The following is a 19,747-nucleotide window of genomic DNA, read 5'->3' on the forward strand; positions in this document are numbered from 1 at the left end:
AACCTCCACTTCCTACCCGGCTACACCGACGAAGATTACGCCGCAGCCATCGTGGATCACTGCAATGGCCTCCTGCTCTACGACTACGAGAGGGAGTTGTGTGTGGTCAACCCCGCGACGCGACGGTGGGAGCGTCTTCCGGCAGACACGGCTTTCTACGGAGAATGTTGTGCCTCCTATTTGGCGTTTGACCCCGCCGTGTCGCCGCATTACGAGGTGTTCTCGATCCCGCCCAAGGATCTAGGCTTGTTTGACCTGAGTGACTGCAAACCAGCCAAAGTGCCACCAGAAGAGCTCGTCGAAGAGAACTTCACGGTAAGTTCAAGCTATTTCTCAAAAGTTCGGTGGAGCGTGGAGGTTCCTCAGCACTCGACAGAATGGCCGCCACCCATGTTGGCACTCCAAGTTTTCTCGTCAAGCATGGGAGAGTGGCGGGAGAGGTCGTTTGTTAAGGAAGGCAAGGCTACGACGAGAGTGGTTAACGTGCGGGCAGGATTATGGTTCATGGGTCGTTGGATCTCGAACTGGATCAGTAGATGGCGATTCAGCGCCATATTGGCATGGAGCATTATATGTGCTGCTATGCCACGGCACATTTGTCATGAGGTAATAGAAATCATGAAAAAAATGAAGCTAAGTTCTCTTGTCAGCTCTAGCTTGTGTGCTGGAATTTGGATAACCTCCCCTAAGAATTGTTGACAATTTTGATGGCGTTTTTGTAGGTTATCATTGTCTGATGGCAAGTACCAAGTAGTAATAAGAACTCCAATAGATGACAAGGAACCCAAATATGTACAACATCACCTTGGGCGATCAGAGAAGAATGTGTTGTTTGCAGAGGTCGTTAATGATCGAATTTGGATTTGGACCCCGAGTGAATCAGGCGGACAGGTAAAGTGGGTGTTAAACTATAATATTGACTTTGAGCCATCAATTTCTTGCATCTTCACGAAGGGAATCTGCAAACCTTGGATCTTAGATAATAAGCATGTTCTTGATGAATATGGCAATAACAAATTGCTAGCGGGAGAGACTTTTGATTTTAACTCGGATGAAGATAATATTCTGGATACCAACGATGATTATGGATACCGTCGTCCATACAATCAGTTACTTGGACTTCACCCCTACAAGGAGATCACTTTCTTCATCATTGAGCCAACTGTAGCAGTGGCTTACCATTTGGATAGCTCAAAAGTTCAATACATAGGTTGCACAATCTTGAGCCACGGCAGTTCTAGATTGTGCATAGAGGAGTCATTCCTATACACCCCTTGCATGATTGGAGATCTTCGAGAAAATGCAAGCGCATTCAAAGATTAACTTATATACAATTAATTTGTGGTGCAAACTTTTTTTTACTACTATATGTTTGCTCAGTTGCCATGACACTTATAATCTTGTAAGTTACTTTGTTGGAAACTTTTAATTCTGCATCCACCGGGCCGGCCTGTTAATTTGGAGCTACATTCACCAAAAAAGTTGCAGCCTGGTACGACAATTATACACTCACATGAAATAACTTTGATAATAAAAAACCATCTCTCTCGTTTACAAGATAAATAAACATTTTATCAATTGGACATTGAACTTTCCAAATAGCCTCAAATACAAACGATCTGGGACCTTGGAGCAAGTGACACTTAGCTTGAGAACCTAAAAGTAATGGACTGCCATAACATGTGACCCAGTCGGAAATTGATACAACAGGGTGTCACTGGTGGATGAAATCGGGCCGCTCGCTACGATCGGGGCGGATTTACGGATCATGTCAGGTGTTACCCCAGAGTTGTCACGTTCGCGCAATAAATTTTCCTAAAAGTAATTAGCCCTGTGTGTACAACTAGGCTATGTTGTTGTGCGGTTTTCAGAGCCGGTTTTCCATTATGACTGGATACATGTCCATCATATGTAACTTCCTTTCCATTCAACTTTCAAAGTACTGATCTAGGATTATCTATAGGTGAAGTATCCTATGTCCACTGCCCGAGGGAAGCAAATAAAGTGGCTCACGAGCTAGCGAGGAAGGGTTATATTGATAAAATCTCTTGTAATTGGGACGATGATCCCCCTAGCTTTATTTTGCCTACCCTCGTAGATGATGTAACGATGCATTGATTTGGACCCAGCAAGTTTTTAACGCACTCTTTTTCTTACCAGGGTACCTAAGGGGACTGGAAGGTTTTTAATGAGGCGGCATGCTGATGTGTTTTATATATTGAGATATGATTTCAAAAAAAAAAACTTTCAAAGTCTCCTAAAAAGGAGCTGGACCACTTTGACAGCCATTAACATCGAAAAAACAATAGTTGCCATTGCATACATCCCATCGTTTCGTTTCAAGTACGCAAGGCCAATGTTTAGCTAGATGACACGGGCACATGGATCACATATTCACATGCAATGATGTGCTCTGTACTATGAACCGATTCTTCTCTAGATCAACATAATGACAATATATAGTGGGACTGCATAAACAAAGTACGTCACATTCTCTAAAAGAATAGAAAATGTATAAAGTAGTAAATGAAAACACATATTAATATGTTTCTTAAGCAGCGATGAAGACGTGACGGTTGGCCCTGGTTGGCGTTCTCGTTTGTGGTTGGCCACTGAACTGGTCTGACATCAACATTGTTGGCGTGCACTCGGGTGCGGCGAAGACGCTTCTCGCCAGGCACGGTTGGAGATGGTTCAAGGACGGTCCCAGCAAAGACGATGGCACCAGACCTCTCCTCGATTACAAAGAAGGCAAACGGATGGTCAGCGACGAAATCCACGGGTGCATGCGTCACGGAGCTCGCGCCGCACATCATGGAGCCGGTGACCGCCGCTGCCTCGGTACCGTCCTCATTCACCTCGATGACAGCCTTGTGGACGATACTCTGCAGAGCCAGCGGCCTTTCGCCCTCCGCCATGTCGTGCAGGTCGGCTTCTTCCTCGTCGAACGCCGCCTGGAGTCCCAGGCTCTGGAGAACGGCGGACATGTCCCCCGAGAAGGTTAGCTTGAACCTGGGCAGCCGGAATTTTCCGACCTTGACGAGACTCGTCGGCAGGTGCTCCCACATGAAGTCCGAGCTGGATGACGATGCGATGGTGTTTATGAGGGTCGCGAGACCGTCGCGGGCATCCGGGAGGAAGATACACATGGAGAATCTGGGCGGGGGCGAGAAGCGGTCGTGCATGCCTTGCTTGTACGGGAGCTGGAGCACCTTGAACCCGTCGTGGCAGGCGATGTACTCGCGCCCCCAGCTGCGCATGAAGGGCACATCGAAGGTGCTGCCGTCGAGGCGGTGGAACTTGCCGTCCACGGTGTACTCCTTGAGGAAAGGATCCTGCCACCTGCCCTTGAAGTAGACGGCGTTGGCGACGATGACGTCGGTCTGCCTGGAGACTTGCCCGTCGGTGAGGAGCGAATCGATGAGGTTGTTGGTTGCGGCGGCCGCCCACGCGTTGATTTGTTTCACGGCTTTTGCTGGCTGCACCACAGGTAAGTAGGCGTAACGAATGATTAGAGTCATCACTTGGGAAACACAAGAAGGCACCACACGAGTGAATGAGTTTCGCCATGGAAAAAAATCAGTTCATTTAAATTATGTTTTAATTTGGGCTGTTCGGTTAGTCTAGACTAAATCATATATGTGCTCTTCATCGGCTAGATCGAACCCTAGCTATGCCCAACTCATGTGTACAGAATCTTTCGAATTCCTAGCTCCTTCCCTAAACATTAATATTCACACGATGTTTAAACATTATTGAGTTTGAAATTCAAATTTTACTTGAAAAGCTTGTCCCATTATTTCACGAAATCCTTGGCCGGCCCCTTGGAGATTTATTTTCTTACTTTGGACACGACAAGATGGAGAAAGAGCGCGGGTGCGGACTGACCTGTTGCCGGAAGTCGACGGCGCGGGTATCGGCCTTGTAGTCCTGGGCGGCGGCGCGGCGGAAGGCGGGCTTCAGCTGCCGGGTCTGGTCGTGCCACACGCCGCACGCGAAGGACACGCGCGGCCCGCCCTTGAGCGAGCGGTCGGCGAGGGCCTGCTCCGCCAGGCCGCGCACGGTCTCGGCGAGCTCGTCGCGGGATGTCGCGCCGAGGACAGCGAGGAACTCCTGGAGGGTGGCGCCTCGGGCGCCGGCGGCCGTAAGGGCGAGCGCGGCGTAGATGGAGAGCGGCGAGAAGATGAGGTTGCTGCCGTGCGCGCCCGTTTCTGCAAGCTCGCCCAGGAGGCGTAGGGCGAGCGCCGTCGGGCCGAGCGGCTTGGTGGTGGTCGCTGTGGACTCCATCGTGAGATCGAGACCACGGTGTCTTCGTAGGTTGACCTAGTAGGAAGATCGATGTGAGAGCGATCTATACTTGTAGAGTCCAGCATAGGAGCCCGAGACGGAATACGTTACGGTTACGGATTACGGCCGATCCAACCGTAGCTCGAGTTAGGGAAAGATACTACTCCTCACGGTCTGATCATGGAGCAGACTAGATATCTGCAAAAGAAAAAGTGTGTTTCTTTTACCGTGCATATGTTGATCTCTTATTTATTTAGGGGTGGAAATAGGTAGGATAATTTTCACATTACATAAATATGATCAAAGATGTGCTACGAGCAAAATCACGGGATTTTTATAGTTGGCAGTCCGAGAAGAGGCTCACATTATGATGGCCATCACTTTTTTTTCTTCTAGCTTTTTTTAGGTGGTTTATCCATGTTGAGACTCTTACGCTCCTTAGTGATACTTACGCTATAACTGCTTTGATGTGATTTGTTTTAATAAAGAGTGCATCAATTGATGCAGAGACAGAAGTACTCCACTTCAAAAAAGAAGTAAATAAGCCATATAAATTTCGTCAAAAAATTGACAACTCTAAGTTTAACTATTGTTACTAAAAATATAAATATTTACAATATAAAATCAATATTAGTAGAGAAATTTTTATATATATTTAGTAAAAATAGTAATAAATATCTTAGCGTAAATAAGACAATTTAGTAATTTAGTAATGTAATAAATATATTTAATGAATTAGTTTGAGTCAAAAAGTAGGGTAACCATCGTGATGGACCGAAGTACGAGTCACCATTTTCAAAAACAACCGGAACAAATATTGCGGGACAATTCTTATCTTCCAACACCATCATCGACATCAGGAAGGAGATCACTTCATCGAATGAAGGATCCAAGAGCACTCTACCATGTGCCATCCCCGTTTGACATGGAGGCGAAAAAAGGGTACCGATATCCAAATTTAATCTATTAATTGAAATGGGGACATAGATCTTTGGCTCCTAGGCACCCGTGCTCCTGCCATTTAAAAAATAAAAATCACATTTATGTGTTTAAAAAACATTAAAAAATTATGGTGTAGCCAATAAATTATTTCGTAAACGTGCAAAATTTTAATTTCAAATACAAAATATTCTAGGCTACACAAAAATGACAAGTGAATCTGGGTATGCATATTTCTAATATTAAATTTCAACAGATTTTGTCTTTTTTGTGTAGCCTACAATATAAAGAATTTGATATCAAAAGTTGTCACGCTTGTAATGTCCAGATTTATTTTTAAAATAAATATGTATGACTTTCGATTTTTTTTAAACAGAAGCACCGGTACCCAGGAGCCAAATACACTTTTCGTTGAAATGGCCCTTTTATTAAAAAGGATAGAAGAAGTAGGGCGAATTGGATGAAATCTGGGGATCGAAACACCTCTTTTTTCACAATTTTGCGACGGCTCGAAAGAAGAGGAACTTGATAAAGCGCTTGAAGGAAGAAGGAGGAGGTTGGATAGAAGAGGAGAAGCACTTGGAAGTGCATATTAATCACTATTTTGAGTCTTTGGTTCCCAGGGAGGTGACGGATCCGGACGAGGAGGTTGTTAACAAGGTGACTCCTTGTGTCACCGAAGATTTTTCGATAAAGTGTGTCACCGAAGATATGAATGCAAGTCTTTGTGCTCCCTATTCACGTGAGGAGGTTAAGAAGGCCTTGTTTAATATTGGGGATCTAAAAGCTCCAGGTCCGGACGGTCTCCACGCTATTTTCTACAAAAGATACTGGAGTCTTGGTGTGTTCGGTTTGAGAACCGGAAGGAATGGAACGGAATGGTTCCATTTCAATGGCATGGGATGGTTCCGACCCCGTGTTCGGTTCAGAAAAAGTTGAGGAATGGAATGGTTCCGTTTTCTGTTCGGTTCAGGGATTCTACAGCGGAACAGAACGACCTAAATATGATTTTATTTGTCCAAATCAAAATTAACATGAGCTAAACATGATTTTTTTGCAAATCAAAGTCAACTCAGGGCAAAATCAACTCAGGCCGCCGCTCGTGCCTGGCCGCCGCTTGCTGCCCCTGCCTGGCCGCCGCTTGCTGCCACGGGCTGGGTGCCTGCTCGCCTCCGGCCGGCCGCCGCCTCTGCTTGCCGGCCGCCGCTTGCTGCCCCTGCCTGGCCGCCGCTTGCCGCCGCGGGCTGGGCGCTGCTCGCCTCCGGCCGGCCGCCGCCGCTGCTCGCCGGCCGCCGCTTGCTGCCTCTGCTGGCCGCCGCTTGCTTCGCCGCTGGGCTGGGCGCTGCTCGCCTCCGGCCGGCCGCCGCCGCTGCTCGCCGGCCGCCGCGCTGCCGCCTGCTGCTCGGCTGGCTGCTGCGCCGCCGCATCTGCTCGCCGGCCGCCGCGCGGCCGCCTCTGCTCGCTGGCCGCTGCGCCGCCGCATCTGCTCGCCGGCTGCCGCGCCGCTAGCCCCCGCCGCCCCGCGTCGCTAGCCCCCGCCAGCGTCGTTGGAGAAGAACCGTGTGAGAGAGAGGGGAGAGAGTTTACGTGAGGGAGAGCGCGAGAGAGGATTAGTTCGGCATTAGCGAGCCGTTCCTCGCGATTCCGCCGATTCGGCCGGACGAGTCCGTTCCGCATATTTGAGGAATATTCCCTTTTGGGGAACCACTTCGTTCCGTTCCTTTGCTGAACCGAACACGAGAACGGGCTCCAGGTGCGGAACGGTTCCATCCCATTCCTCCGGATTCTGGAACCGAACACACCCTTATTGGGGAGGAGCTTACAAATGAAGTTATGACCGCTATTAGTTCTGGGGCTGTACCAGAAGGATGGAACAATACCAACATCGTGCTTATACCCAAGGTTGATAATCCAGAGAGTATTTCTCAGTATAGGCCGATTAGCCTTTGCAATGTATTATATAAGGTGATTTCAAAGGTACTCGCAGCAAGACTAAAAGCAATTCTTCCTGAAATTATCTCACCTACGCAGAGTGCTTTTGTTCCTGGACGGATGATCACTGATAATGTGTTGGTGGATTTTGAGTGCTACCATGCGATAAAGAGGAAGATGGAAGGTAAATACGGTACTTGCGCGATCAAGTTGGATATGCTCAAGGCTTATGATCGAGTTGAATGGAGTTTCCTGCAGAAGATTCTTACCAGATTTGGTTTTGCCCAAGTTTGGATTGATTTGATTATGTCCTGCGTTGGGTCAGTTAAATACCAAGTCCGATTTAATAGTAAAAGGACAGAACAATTCAGTCCAACGAGGGGGCTATGACAGGGTGATCCCTTGTCCCCTTACTTATTTTTTTTGTGTGCTGAAGGACTATCCAGCCTCTTACGATGAAGAGGAGGCGGGTAATATTCTGGGTGTTAAGGTGTGTAGAGGGGCACCAACGGTTTCTCATTTGCTATTTGATGATGACTCTCTAATTCTTATGAGAGCAGACTTACGAAACGCCAGGTGCCTTCGAAAAATTCTGGAGGATTATTGTACTGCCTCACGACAGTTGGTGAGTGAGGCGAAATCTAGTATTCTTTTCATTCCTTGTACACGTGTGGAGACCAGAGAAGAAGTGTGCACCGAGTAGAATATTATGACGGAAGCAATTACGGACAAATACTTGGGTCTTCCCCCTCTAATTGGTATGGATAGAACTGATTGTTTCCTGCATCTTATTGACAGAATATGTGCTCGGCTGGCGGGGTACAAAGAGATGTTGTTATCCTATGGTGGGAAGGAGGTGATGTTGAAAGCGGTGATCCAGGCGATCCCCGCATATGCTATGTCAGTCTTCAACCTGCCCAAACAAGTAATTAAAGGGATACAAGATGCTATGTCCCGTTACTGGTGGGGAGATGATGATGAGCAGAAACATATGCATTGATTTGTTTGGTGGAAGATGTGTGTTCCGAAGGCGAAGGGTGGTATGGGATTTGAGATCTATATTGTTTTAACCTAGCTATGTTAGCTAAACATAGTTGGAGGCTCCTGTGTGAGCCAGATTCCTTATGTGCTCAGATTCTAAAAGCAAAATACTACCCATTCGGAAGATATTCTTAATGCTCAGCTGAAAAAGGGTCCTCTTATTCTTGGCAGAGTATTTGGGCTGGTTTACAAACACTGAAGAGAGGTCATATCCGGAGAGTTGGGGACGGTTCGAACATCAATATTTGGTCTGATTGTTGGATACCGAGTGACTGTTCCAAGAAGATTATTACTCCACGAGGCAATACAGTGTACACTAAAGTATCCGAACTTATTGATCCTGCAACAAGAACATGGGACGAGGATTTGATTAGGTCCATATTCCGGAGTGTGGACGTGATGAGAATATTAAGGATTCCACTCTCGGTTGGAATGATGGATGACTTTGTGTCATGGAATTTTACGAAGACTGGTATATTCTCGGTTCGCTCAGCGTACCATTTGGAATGAGATCATCAACATGGGGAGAAGGTTCCAAGAACTATCAGCAGGGGTCGGCCAATGTGAACCCGGTCTGGGTCAATGGTTGGTCTCTTCGCATTCCAGCTAAGATGAAAATATTTGCTTGGCGCTTTTTGCATGGGGCAATTCCATGTAAGGAAATTCTGGCCAATAGACACATAATTACTAGCAGTGTATGCCCGGTTTGCTTGGCTCACTGTGAGGATACTCAACACCTGTTTTTTAAGTGTCCAAGGGTGTTCGAGATATGGGAAAATTTGGACATTGCAAATGTCATTCTGGATGCTTGCAATGAAGACCGTGCGGGGGGTCTGGGGCTTTTGAGGCCATGCTGAGACAAGTAGATAAGAAAACGCCACATATTCCAGAGCTTGGGATGAAAGAGCTAGTTACCATTGCTTGCTGGTACATTTGGTGGGAGAGAAAGAAAATAGCTCCCGATGAAAAAGTCCAGAAGCCTGCTAGATCGGCACAGCCAATAGCTGCAATTGGACTTAATTATTGGCGTGCCTTGAAGAAGAACGTAAGGGATCGATGTCTCGGGTGGGAGAAGCCAAAGGAGGATTATGTGAAATTAAACGTGGATGCAACTTTCTCTCCGGATTCTTGTTCTGGTGCTACGGGGGCAGTGATAAGGGATGAGAAAGAGACTTTTATGGTCAGGAGTAGCTGTGGTATTGAGCATATCAATATGCTTCTACATCGGAGGCAAGGGCGGTCCGGGATGGCTTGATCTTGGCGGGTCATATTGGGTGCACCAAGCTTGAAGTGGAGACCGTTTGCATAGAGGTGATTGATACTATGAAAGACAATGGTAATTCATCGGGTGCGGCTGCAGCGATTTTTGAGGTGTGCTTTCCTAGCTAGGGGTTTTGTTAAGGTGTGTTTTAGTTACTGTTCAAGGAAAAGTAATCAGATTGTTCATAAGTTAGCTGCTAATGCCAATGGGTATCACTCTGTCGTTTGTATTGATGACCCCCTAGATTGTATATGGATTGAGTTAGCAAACGATGTAACTTCATGATATAACCTTTTGTGTTGGTGAAGCAAGTACTAGACGCATTCTTTTCCTTCCATGATTACCTAAGGGAACTGGAAGGTTTTTAATGAAGCGGCTTGCTAGCTTAATATAGAAATTATTTCCGAAAAAAAAGTAGAAGAAGCTGGGTTTCCCTTTTTTTTTCTCCATTCTATATGTGCTGATTACGTGTTATTGCTTTGGAGTACCTATAGACGTTTCCACATTTATCTGTGCTACAATAACGTGTCTCCAAATCTTTTCAGCAGATATGATTACACAATTTGCAAGCAAATGTAGAACAGCAGTCACTCAAGTTTTTAACTCATTTAAGCCCAGGATGGAACACAAAAAATGTCTTGCAGAAGATTTGGGATACCCATGGGAATGTGCCAACACCAGAGAACGCCGATGATACATTTCGGTGAAGGTGACGACAGAAGAAATTCCAAAATAGCAGCCAAAAGAATAAGACATCAAAAATTTGCTTTCTGCACCACTGATTTAAGCCAAACAAGAAACAAGCAATACATGGATGCAACACAGAAACTACGCTAGTGAGATCAAAAGCAGTGGCTGGATATTTTGATGCTGAATAACATAACCAATCCTCACATGAACGGAAGAGTGACAACATAGATCTCTTAACAGTCAACTAGGCAAGTTCACAACCCAAAAATACTGCAATACGACCATGGCATAACTCGTGGGGCAATGCAATATAGAAAACAAGATCTAATCAAAGAGAGAGAAGCCAAGGTCGTCCTCGCTCTCCTCCTTCTCCTCTTCCTTCTTCTTCTCCTCAGCCTTTGGGGCCTCAGCGGCACCTCCACCTGATGCAGCAGCACCACCAGCAGAAGCGACTGCCGGACCAGCAGCAGCAGCTCCAATGATCACCTGCATCAAATTTCAGATCAGTATTACAGAAAATTTCGTTGAAGAATGAAGATGCAAGTAGCTGACATCGCTTGTGGCAATCAGCTATCAGCTACTACAAAATCTTAGCTGGGTTCAGTACCACAATACATGAAGAAAGATCACTAGGACTGACCCCTACAAGGTTACAACTAATGGCAATCAGGTCTCCAAGAACCAGAAGGTGGTTTACAAAAAGTGGAGCTTAAGATGCTAGCAACTTTTCAGATCACAAGAAAATGAACAATTTTTCCACCACTAACATAATAAATGCATCGCTGAACAAAAACTACTGCTTCATGAAACAAAAAACCATAAGAACTTTCTTCCAAAATCTACAGAAATAATTCATCCACCAGGTGATGTAAGATGTGCTGTCGGTACATATCAACCGACTTATCAACACAGCACAATCAAACAAATGAACGTGAATCAATTTACTGATAGCTACTCCGTACATGAAGATAGATCACATACAAAATTGCGTTATTGAATTCACAAACTCAAACAAGAGGAGCACGCTATTCAGATCTAACAAAAAGCACTAGAATGATTACTCATCAGAGCTCATGGATCGGAGGAAGCCCACAGCGCAGTACAAGAGCAGCTAGCTAGATCAGTAGGACGCAGCACAAGACAGTAAGCGCGGGAGGGAGTTCCGGACCTGGCAGACGGCGGAGTCGGGGGAGACCATGGTGAAGGAGGACTGGACGCCGCCGCACGGGTCCTTGGCGTAGGCGGCGGAGACGAGCTGGCGCTCCAGGTCGTACGTGGAGGCCGCGGAGCCCTCGAGCTCGCCCTTGTGCTGCTTGGCCTCCCACTCGCCGCCGGACTTGCGGCACACGAAGGTGAACACGCCCATGGCTGCGGTCTGGGGCTGGCGGCGGCGGCGGCGGCGGCGGCGGAGGGGTTTGGAGGTTGGTGATGGGTGGATGCAAGAGACGCAAACCCTAGCTCGGGGGCGGGCTTATGTAGTAGTGGCGGGGATGGCAACTACTGGGCCGTGTTAACAAAAATGGGCCTCAATTGTAAGGCTTATTGGGCCGGATCGACATAACCACTACTGAAAGGTTTCTCACGCCGACGCCCGGAATGCCGCCCCGCTTGCCGAAGCGGCGGCCGGCGACCGTAACGCCGCCGCCGCCGCCCCGCCTGGCCTGCTTGTCCGTCGCCACTCGACCGGCATATCTATCTTCGCCGGGGCAGAAGCTGCGGTGGCTTTCTCCGCCGGGACAGGAGCCGCTTCGGGTGCTCTGCTAGGAGCATCGCCGCGGCCGCCACGCGAGAGCTCCGGCGTGGTGCCAAGCGTCTCAAGCTCGGCGGCCTCAGCGCCCGCTACCCGGGGTACGTACTAAGCTTATCTCTCTCCTAAAGTAGATTTTGTGAACATTGGGTTCATGTGAATTTAGGCACCGTACCCCAAAAAAATCCATGAATACATATCATCATTTGTGTACTGTAGTAAAACAAGAGAGATTAAGTTATACAATAGCCATCTGTTTGTTCTGTACATTCTACAACATGTGACCATATTTTTTTCCTCCTAAAGTTTTGTAAATGTATCTGAATTAACATTTTGGAGTACACTGAATATTTTGAGAAAATTTCAAGATGTTTACAAACTCATAGGTTCATATTAGATCCCATAGAACATCACCAGGATGAAGAAATTGTGAAAAGAAAAATAAGGGCCAGCCGATCTGCCATTGGCTCAATAAACTAGCTCCTGCGCTTGTGGAACCCTTTGAGCCTCCCATAGAACATCACCAGAACAAGAACCACTTTCCCTTGGTCGCTCCACCACCCCGAGAAGCTGTACGGCTTGTCTTGGCAGATGCTCTCCTTCTCCAGGTGCGGCAGCCTCGAGCAGCTGTAGCCGGTGGACAGCCCCACATTCCCATATGCACTGCAGGCGCAACAAACAGCCAGGTGGTAAATTTTCGAGTATGTCACGCATGCATTTCAGACCCTCTGAGAAAAATGTTTCAGCAGATTTTGATATGTCCGGTTGATTACCTTATCACCTCGAATATCATATTGAATGTGGAGAAATTGAGAGGGTCTCTGAAGAGGGATCTCCTCTCGGTGATGCAGACGAGCATTATCAGTGCGGCATTGCAGGTGAGCGGTGAAAACAACATGTTATTCAGCCTTAGGCTTCTCTTCGCTGGTCCATCCTTGTGTTCTTTGCCACCTCTCTCGTGATCATGTTGCACCGAGAAAAATGTTGTAGAGGCTGGAATGTACCTGAAAATGTACACATATCAGTAAACTGTTTATGCTGCTGTTTGCCTGAAGACAAGAGCTTAGAGTGCAGAACTGACATCATAGTGATGAACAATACTAAAGCTGCAGGCGCGATGAGGGAGCAGTCGATGGAGTTCTCTCCTGCCTGCATTGCATTCACTGCCATGAAAAATGCATTGGTGATCTTCTGATTTGGGGTGAGCCCCGCAAACACTGCAGAATCCCAGTTCAAGCAGCAGAAGAGTGTGACTGCCGTGGCTACAAGGGCAGCAACTGTGGCTCCAAGGAATAATACTGTCTGCAGGTTAGGCAGCAGGTTGTTCAAAACTATTGTCCTTGGGTTGTTCATCATGAGCTTAAACTCAGCAGTTCCAGCTCTAGTTATTCCTAGTCCTTTTAATGTCCATACCACCAGCCTGAGAAACACAGGAAGCAGAATATTGCCTGCAAGAATTTGACCAGTGAGTAGCAGGAGGAGGCCCTGGTTCGAGGCGAACACTGCCATGCTTTCATTCGTCGGAATCAACCCTCCATTGGTGAAAGAAGACACAGTGACTGATATCGAGAAGAGCGCTGTGTTGATAGTTTTCCTTGATAGCACAGCTCTTGCACTTGAAACATTTGCTATATACAAGTACACCAGTAGAGAACCTACAAGAAGAATCATGACCATGTAGGACAGGAGGACAAACCCTAAGTATTTGAGGCAACTCTTCTCGAGCCCATTGGAATTTGTTGATGGTGTTGCCGGGATTGCCTCTTCTACCCGCGACTCGTCGCGGTTGGTAACTGATCTCACTCTACTGTCTTCAGGATCATGCTTGTTTTGCTTGCCCCACTCAAGAACAAGGCCAAGCAAGGAAACAAACATCTCACTGCCTAAGAACATCAAGATAGTTAGGACCACTATTTGGGAGCTAGAAAGATCCTCCATTTTGATGGTAGCTAATCCTGTAACTGTGACTGCGGATGTTGAGAGGAAAAACATGTCGACATGGCGAGGACTGTAGTCGAGGTTACTTGGCTTCAGCGCCATCAAGGCAACAAAACCAAGCACATCAATGATAACAAAATAGGACAAGTGAATCAAAAGGGGGCTAAAATGGAAAGCAATGAACTGAAAAATGAACACAGATGAATGGATGGCATGTCTTGCAGAACTAACAATGACATTCAGCTGGATAGGCATTGGAGTTAGATGGCGGTGCCTCTGTCTCTTTGCTGTATGTGCCTTGATTCAGCAGGCAACTACTAGTGACAAGTGATCGATGGGAGTATATATACAGCCCGTTGGTTGAAGTTAGAGGAGAAGCAGACATGAACAATATGGTTGGAGATGCCTTTCGTAAAAAATAATATGGAATAAAGATGCCTTTCAGAACTTAATGCTATGCGTGCGGAGCATGCAGCAATATGCTCAAACGAGCGTTAGACCTTAGGAAAGAACAGTTTGCATGCGTGCTAAATTTTTGTCCCACCCTTTGCCAATTGTCGTTTTGCTAAAGGCAACTATTACCAGCTCACGAGAGTCGGCAAGTGATAGTGCTGTTTACGTATGAAGGCAATTTGCCAATTGCCATGCCACCGAGGGCAACCTTGATCAGGTGGTGTAACAGCTCGCAAGTGTTGGTAGTGGAATTGCCTGGAAGTTATTGTATATACTTTGTTTTTTAAATGGATGTAAAAGAATCTCTGAAGCTTGCATTGTAACCAAGAATATGCATGTATAGAACTATTTTGGTGCTTTGCATTTGGCTCTTCCCTTGAAGATGTCCAGCAATAATGAGTCGGAAAGCGATTGCAGCTGCTATAAAACAATGACACAGAGCATGTTTAGCTGTAATCAAACACATGGCCAGGAAGTATTCCAATGCCATGCTTCAAGGGAAATATACAGACACAAGTGGACAAGAACCTTCCTCAGTTAGCTTCCTAGTTAGTTCCTTACTAACCATGGTATCGTAAATCTAAGATGTGGTTACATCTTGATTTGTCCTGCGCTGAGGAGATAGGATGAGTCAAGGTTAATCTACTGCATATGGCTAGGACTTCACTTTGGGGCAACATAATTTTTTGCTTGAATGGAGAGGTGTTGCTCGACTGAAAACTCTAGGTGAAACCTGTAAATGTGACTGAACAGAAGATGCCCTATTCCTTTGCATGATTTGGCGATTTGCGCGTTTTTTGTGACTTTGGCTTCTCTAGTGGCCATCCATTTTCCGTTTGCATGATGGGTGTTCTTTTAATTCAGATGCTCATCACATGTTCACATCACTAAATAATTTAACATTAGTGCAATACTCAGATTTGGTAGCTGCATCTTAATGTTAGCTCAGCTGGTCAACCGGCCCATCAACAAGGTCAATTAACTTACGGAACATTGCCCTGATACCTGGACAAACTTTTCGAGAAAACGCAAAGGACCTTTGCGCTTCATTTCATTGAAAAGATAGAATAGGTTTACAACCTCCTAAGAGGCAGGTTTACACGATACAGGTGATACATCAGTGCACATCCCAGGTGGATGGCAGAACTACACGTAGTCCCCTAGCACCAGCCTTTGCCCATGAGCTAATCTCATCCTTAATCGTGGAGAGTAGGAGTGGGATTGATGGCCGGGCGCCCTCAAAAACGCCCATGATACCTGGACAAACTAGATAGGGTTATTGTTCAGTATTTTCATACAGTTTAGTCTTTAAATTTCCATTATTTGCTAACCTTATTTTTGTTTCCCATCATATTTATATTTACTACAACAAGGCAACATTGCCAGGGTGTGCCCATGATGTCAAAACCAACTATTTTATTTGTATTATTAATTGTATGTCATAGTATTAACCCCGTCCCTCCAACAATAAGCATAATTTTTTTGTCTTTCCGCTGCAACGCGCAGAGGATTCACCTTGTTACATCTTACATTAACATGTGGACAAATGGCTCAATGTTTAGTTGCATTGATTTCTTGATGTTGACTGCTAGCATAAAGTTCGAATCAGATTTGTTTGGTGGAATATATATGTATTTGTATCCACTATGATCCAACTAGAAGCCTGAACTTCAGGAAGTACGCTAACGATAGTTATACTAATTTGATACACTTGCCTTTCGAAGTAGTCTTGAACAGCTGTACCGTATTTTCCAACATTTACCAGTGGCCATAGTGAAGACCTTGAGCCTTCCACAGAGCATGACCAAGACCAGCACATACTTTCATCCATCACTTCACCATCCGGAAAAGCTGCCTGTCCTGGCAGATGCTCTCAGGGTGTATCTGCTGCAGTCTAGAGCAGCTGTAACCAGTGGATAGCCCTGTGTTGCCATATGCACTGAAAAATAAAGCACGCACAATTATTCCCCCCACTAAAGTGGCATTCATGAGTTAGATTATATTACAACTCGTAAGATAGGTTAGCTTAGTGTGGTGCAGCTCTTGCAAGCACGAGGTGCTTTGTTTGTGAATTAAGTTCATTATTCTGTTTTGCTGGAATTATCATTTACCTTTAACCTATGCTACCATTGCCTTACTGTATTTTTTTTTCTTTTTTTCGAGAATACACCCTGGAAGGTGTATCAATCGCATAGAAGAAAGGCCAAGACGGCCGGTACAAAGCCAAGAAGGCTACAACTCCACTCCACGATACAACGCTACACCACGATACAACGCCAAGCGGCAAACAACAAACCCTGAACACACCAGATGATAAACAACTCTTCTTGCCCAACATTCTGCCACGAATGGCGAGAAGAGGAGCACAAGGCTTCAGGACTGCGTCGCGAACCAAGCAAGACAACACCGACTCGATCTCAGCTCCAAGGCAACCCAGACCAACGTACCTCCCCTCATGCGCCTAGAGGAGTCGGCGAGAAGAAGGCAGGGTCTTGACGGACTTGGGGAAAACATCGAACGGAGCATCTGCCATGTCGTACATAGCGCCCCGGAAGCGCAAGCCTTGGGCCGCGGCCACCACCTGCAGCACATCACCAACCCCAAACTTCGAAAGCCGCATCGATCCCTCCTCGATGGCCTGGACGACGTCTTCAAGAAGATAACGACACCTTGGCGCCTGACCTAGGGTTTCCCCTGGCATCAGAGGTAAAGGAAGGCACGGTGAAGGCCACGACCACGCCTTCAGCAAGGTAACGGCGCTCGCAGGCGTCGCCGTGATCAGCATCGGCCACCACCGAGCAGGACTTTCGCCCGGCCATACACCGCAACCCCGATGCGGCTGGAGCAGATAGGGGATGAGGATGAAAGCCGCTGGCTTTAGCCACCACCACCCGGAGAAGAGGAACATCGACGGTGGCAAGGGTTGTGCCCACCACCGGCAACAGCCGCCGGCCAGATCGGGGACCCAATCCCGCATCCGACGCCGGGGCCTCGGCCAACTAGCACGCAACCGCGAGACCACCATGCCACCCGGCAGCAGCAGCTAGCGCCGCCACGCCGGCTGCGGCAACCGCCTCGGCCCCGCGAGACCCGCCCATGGCCATGGCCACCAACGGACCCGAGGCTGCCGGCGCCGGCTGCGGGGCCGCCCCGGCCGGAGGGGCTGATCCCCTCGTCACCACCGAGGCGCCGAACTCGCCGGGGAGGGCCGCGCCACCACGCCGCCGCCGAATCCCCACCGAAGAACGCCGCCGCCGAATCCCCACCGAAGAACGCCGCCGCCGCGAGGAAGGGGAGCCGCCGCCTGGGGGAGAGGCCCCCGCCGCCACCGTCGCCACCAAGGCTTTGCCCGGCGGGTCCTCCGGCGGCGGCGAGGGGGAGGGTGGAGGGAGGGGCGCGCCTGGGGGCGGCGGCGCGAGAGCCTAACCCTAGGGAGGGGGGCGCTCACACTCAACAATTCAACCGTATTTTTTTTTTCTAATCGGCAGAGTAATAAAGGATTTGATCATATCAAACAATAACACACATGATGACCTCGAAGATCATGTTCAAGGTGGAGAAGTTGAGCGGATCATTTCTGAGTCTTCTCCGGTCGGTGACGCAGACAACTGTCACAAAGACAATGTTACAGATGGGTGGTGAAAATGCCAAGTTCTGCACCAGTCATCCTACTTTGCATTTAGCGCTGTCCCAGTGGTTTTAGTATCTCCCATGGGTGCTGCAAATGTTGCTGATGATGGCAAAGACCTAAGACAAGACCAAAAGGTAATTTCTCAGACATGCATGATGAGATTCTTTTTTTTTTCAAGAAAACGCAAAAGACATGTCTGATGAGATTCTAAATCAAGTATTATAGACATGAAACATCAATTACTGATGTGCCATGATGTCATGAACGTACATCATTAAAATGAATAGTACTAGAATAGGAGGGGACATGAGCGAGCAGTCGATGGAGTTCTCCCTGCGTGCCTTGCATTCACGGCCATGAAGAATGCATTGACAATCCTTTGATAAGAACTGAGCCCATCAAACACTGACGAATTCCAGTCAACAGCGCAGAACAGTGTGGTGGCGACTGCTACCATGCCAAAGATCGTCGAGGAGAGAAACACAGTTGGTACCCTTGGAAGCTAATTACCAAAGTGCATCTTCTCAGGGTTCTTTACCATTGTCCCCCAGGAAACATACCAGTAGCCTCAGGAAGAGAGGGAACAATGTGTTGCCAGCGAGAATCTGGCCACTCAGCAGCAGCAAGAGGCCTGAATTCTTCAAGAAGATGGCCATGTTCTCATTCATCGGCACAAGTCCTGCATTTGCAAAGTAGGCTATGGTGCCGACATTGAGAAGAGCACGACGTTGATCCCTTTCTTGTTCAGTGGCGCGCTTGCAGTTGGCACACGAGTTATATACGGAAGAACCAGCAGAAAGCCCAGGACATGGATCACAGAAAAGTATCCAAAGACCACATATCCTAAGCGCTTGATGGACTTTCTCCTCTTAAACTCTTCAGAACACTTAGGTGGAATTGCATGAGCTGCTTCGTCAAGCGGAAAATCATCAGAGTGCCACACTGTCTATAGCTTCAAGCTCAACGGAAACTGAGCTGATCTTCACACTTGGAAGATCTTGGTTGTCTTGATGATTCACTCTGAGCATGAGGCCTAAGAGCGAAACAAAGATCTCCCCTCCTACAAGCATGAACAGTGTTAGGACAACAATCTGGGAGCTCGAGGGGTCCTCCATTTCGACGGTGCTTAGCCCGGAAACTGTTAGAGCAGAAGTTGACACTTATAGCATGTCAATATAAGGAGGGCTGAACTCAGTGTTGCTTGGTTTTAGCGACATCAAAAGGACTGAACCGATTATAGCAATGGCAATGAAATATGAGAGTTGGATCCAAAATGGATGAATATGCAGTGTAAGGAGTTGATAGACGGGAATGATCGAATCGACAACATGTCTTCTGAGATGACTGAAGCTATGCAGCTTGATATGGATGAAATCTTGACATGGATGAAATCATGGTAAAATCTTCTCGCCCGATCCATGGTGCTATATATGCGTGTGACACAAAAGCATTCATGCCTCTGAGGATAATTTGATCATATGATTCTTATCTATGATAATGCATCATAACCTTCCTCAGTTAGTCACTTCCTAGTTACTTCTTTGCTAGCCATGAATCGTAAATCCAGGACACGGTTACATCTTGATTGATCCTGTGCTGAGGAGGTAGGATGATACCAAAGGTTGTCCTGGTGCATATGGTTAGGACTTCTCTTAGGGCCAACACACTTCATTTTTTTGCTCGAATGGAGAGGTGTTGCTTGATTTAAAACTTGAGGTAAAGTCAGTAGATGTCTGATCAAAAGATGCTAATGAATTCGTCTCAGTTTGGAAGACGACACTAGAGAAGGTTCACTGAACTCAATAGCTCTATCCCTTGCATGATTTGC

The 19,747-nt window shown here is 47.1% G+C and overlaps 3 protein-coding genes and 1 pseudogene across 3 annotated transcripts; all 4 read right to left on the bottom strand.

Moving 5' to 3' along the window:
• Positions 1-2,486: 2,486 nt before the first annotated feature.
• On the bottom strand, positions 2,487-4,287 carry LOC124661647 (putative serpin-Z5). Its single transcript, XM_047199523.1, has 3 exons — positions 3,889-4,287; positions 2,628-3,479; positions 2,487-2,495 (listed from the first exon to the last, which is right to left on the bottom strand). The coding sequence occupies exons 1-3, from the start codon at positions 4,285-4,287 to the stop codon at positions 2,487-2,489; spliced, it is 1,260 nt and encodes a 419-aa protein (XP_047055479.1).
• A 6,010-nt stretch (positions 4,288-10,297) lies between these two features.
• Positions 10,298-11,553, bottom strand: LOC124684175 (60S acidic ribosomal protein P3-like). Its single transcript, XM_047218556.1, has 2 exons — positions 11,319-11,553; positions 10,298-10,636 (listed from the first exon to the last, which is right to left on the bottom strand). Exons 1-2 carry the CDS (start codon positions 11,514-11,516, stop codon positions 10,475-10,477), a joined length of 360 nt encoding a protein of 119 aa, XP_047074512.1. The 5' UTR covers positions 11,517-11,553; the 3' UTR covers positions 10,298-10,474.
• A 522-nt stretch (positions 11,554-12,075) lies between these two features.
• LOC124684176 (probable cation transporter HKT9) lies at positions 12,076-14,192 on the bottom strand. Its single transcript, XM_047218558.1, has 3 exons — positions 12,979-14,192; positions 12,671-12,901; positions 12,076-12,560 (listed from the first exon to the last, which is right to left on the bottom strand). The coding sequence occupies exons 1-3, from the start codon at positions 14,088-14,090 to the stop codon at positions 12,374-12,376; spliced, it is 1,530 nt and encodes a 509-aa protein (XP_047074514.1). The 5' UTR covers positions 14,091-14,192; the 3' UTR covers positions 12,076-12,373.
• A 1,242-nt stretch (positions 14,193-15,434) lies between these two features.
• On the bottom strand, positions 15,435-19,339 carry LOC124661655 (annotated as a pseudogene).
• Positions 19,340-19,747: the final 408 nt, after the last annotated feature.

The sequence above is a fragment of the Lolium rigidum genome, chromosome 1 (assembly GCF_022539505.1).
Source record: "Lolium rigidum isolate FL_2022 chromosome 1, APGP_CSIRO_Lrig_0.1, whole genome shotgun sequence".
NCBI classification, from domain to species: Eukaryota; Viridiplantae; Streptophyta; class Magnoliopsida; order Poales; family Poaceae; genus Lolium; species Lolium rigidum.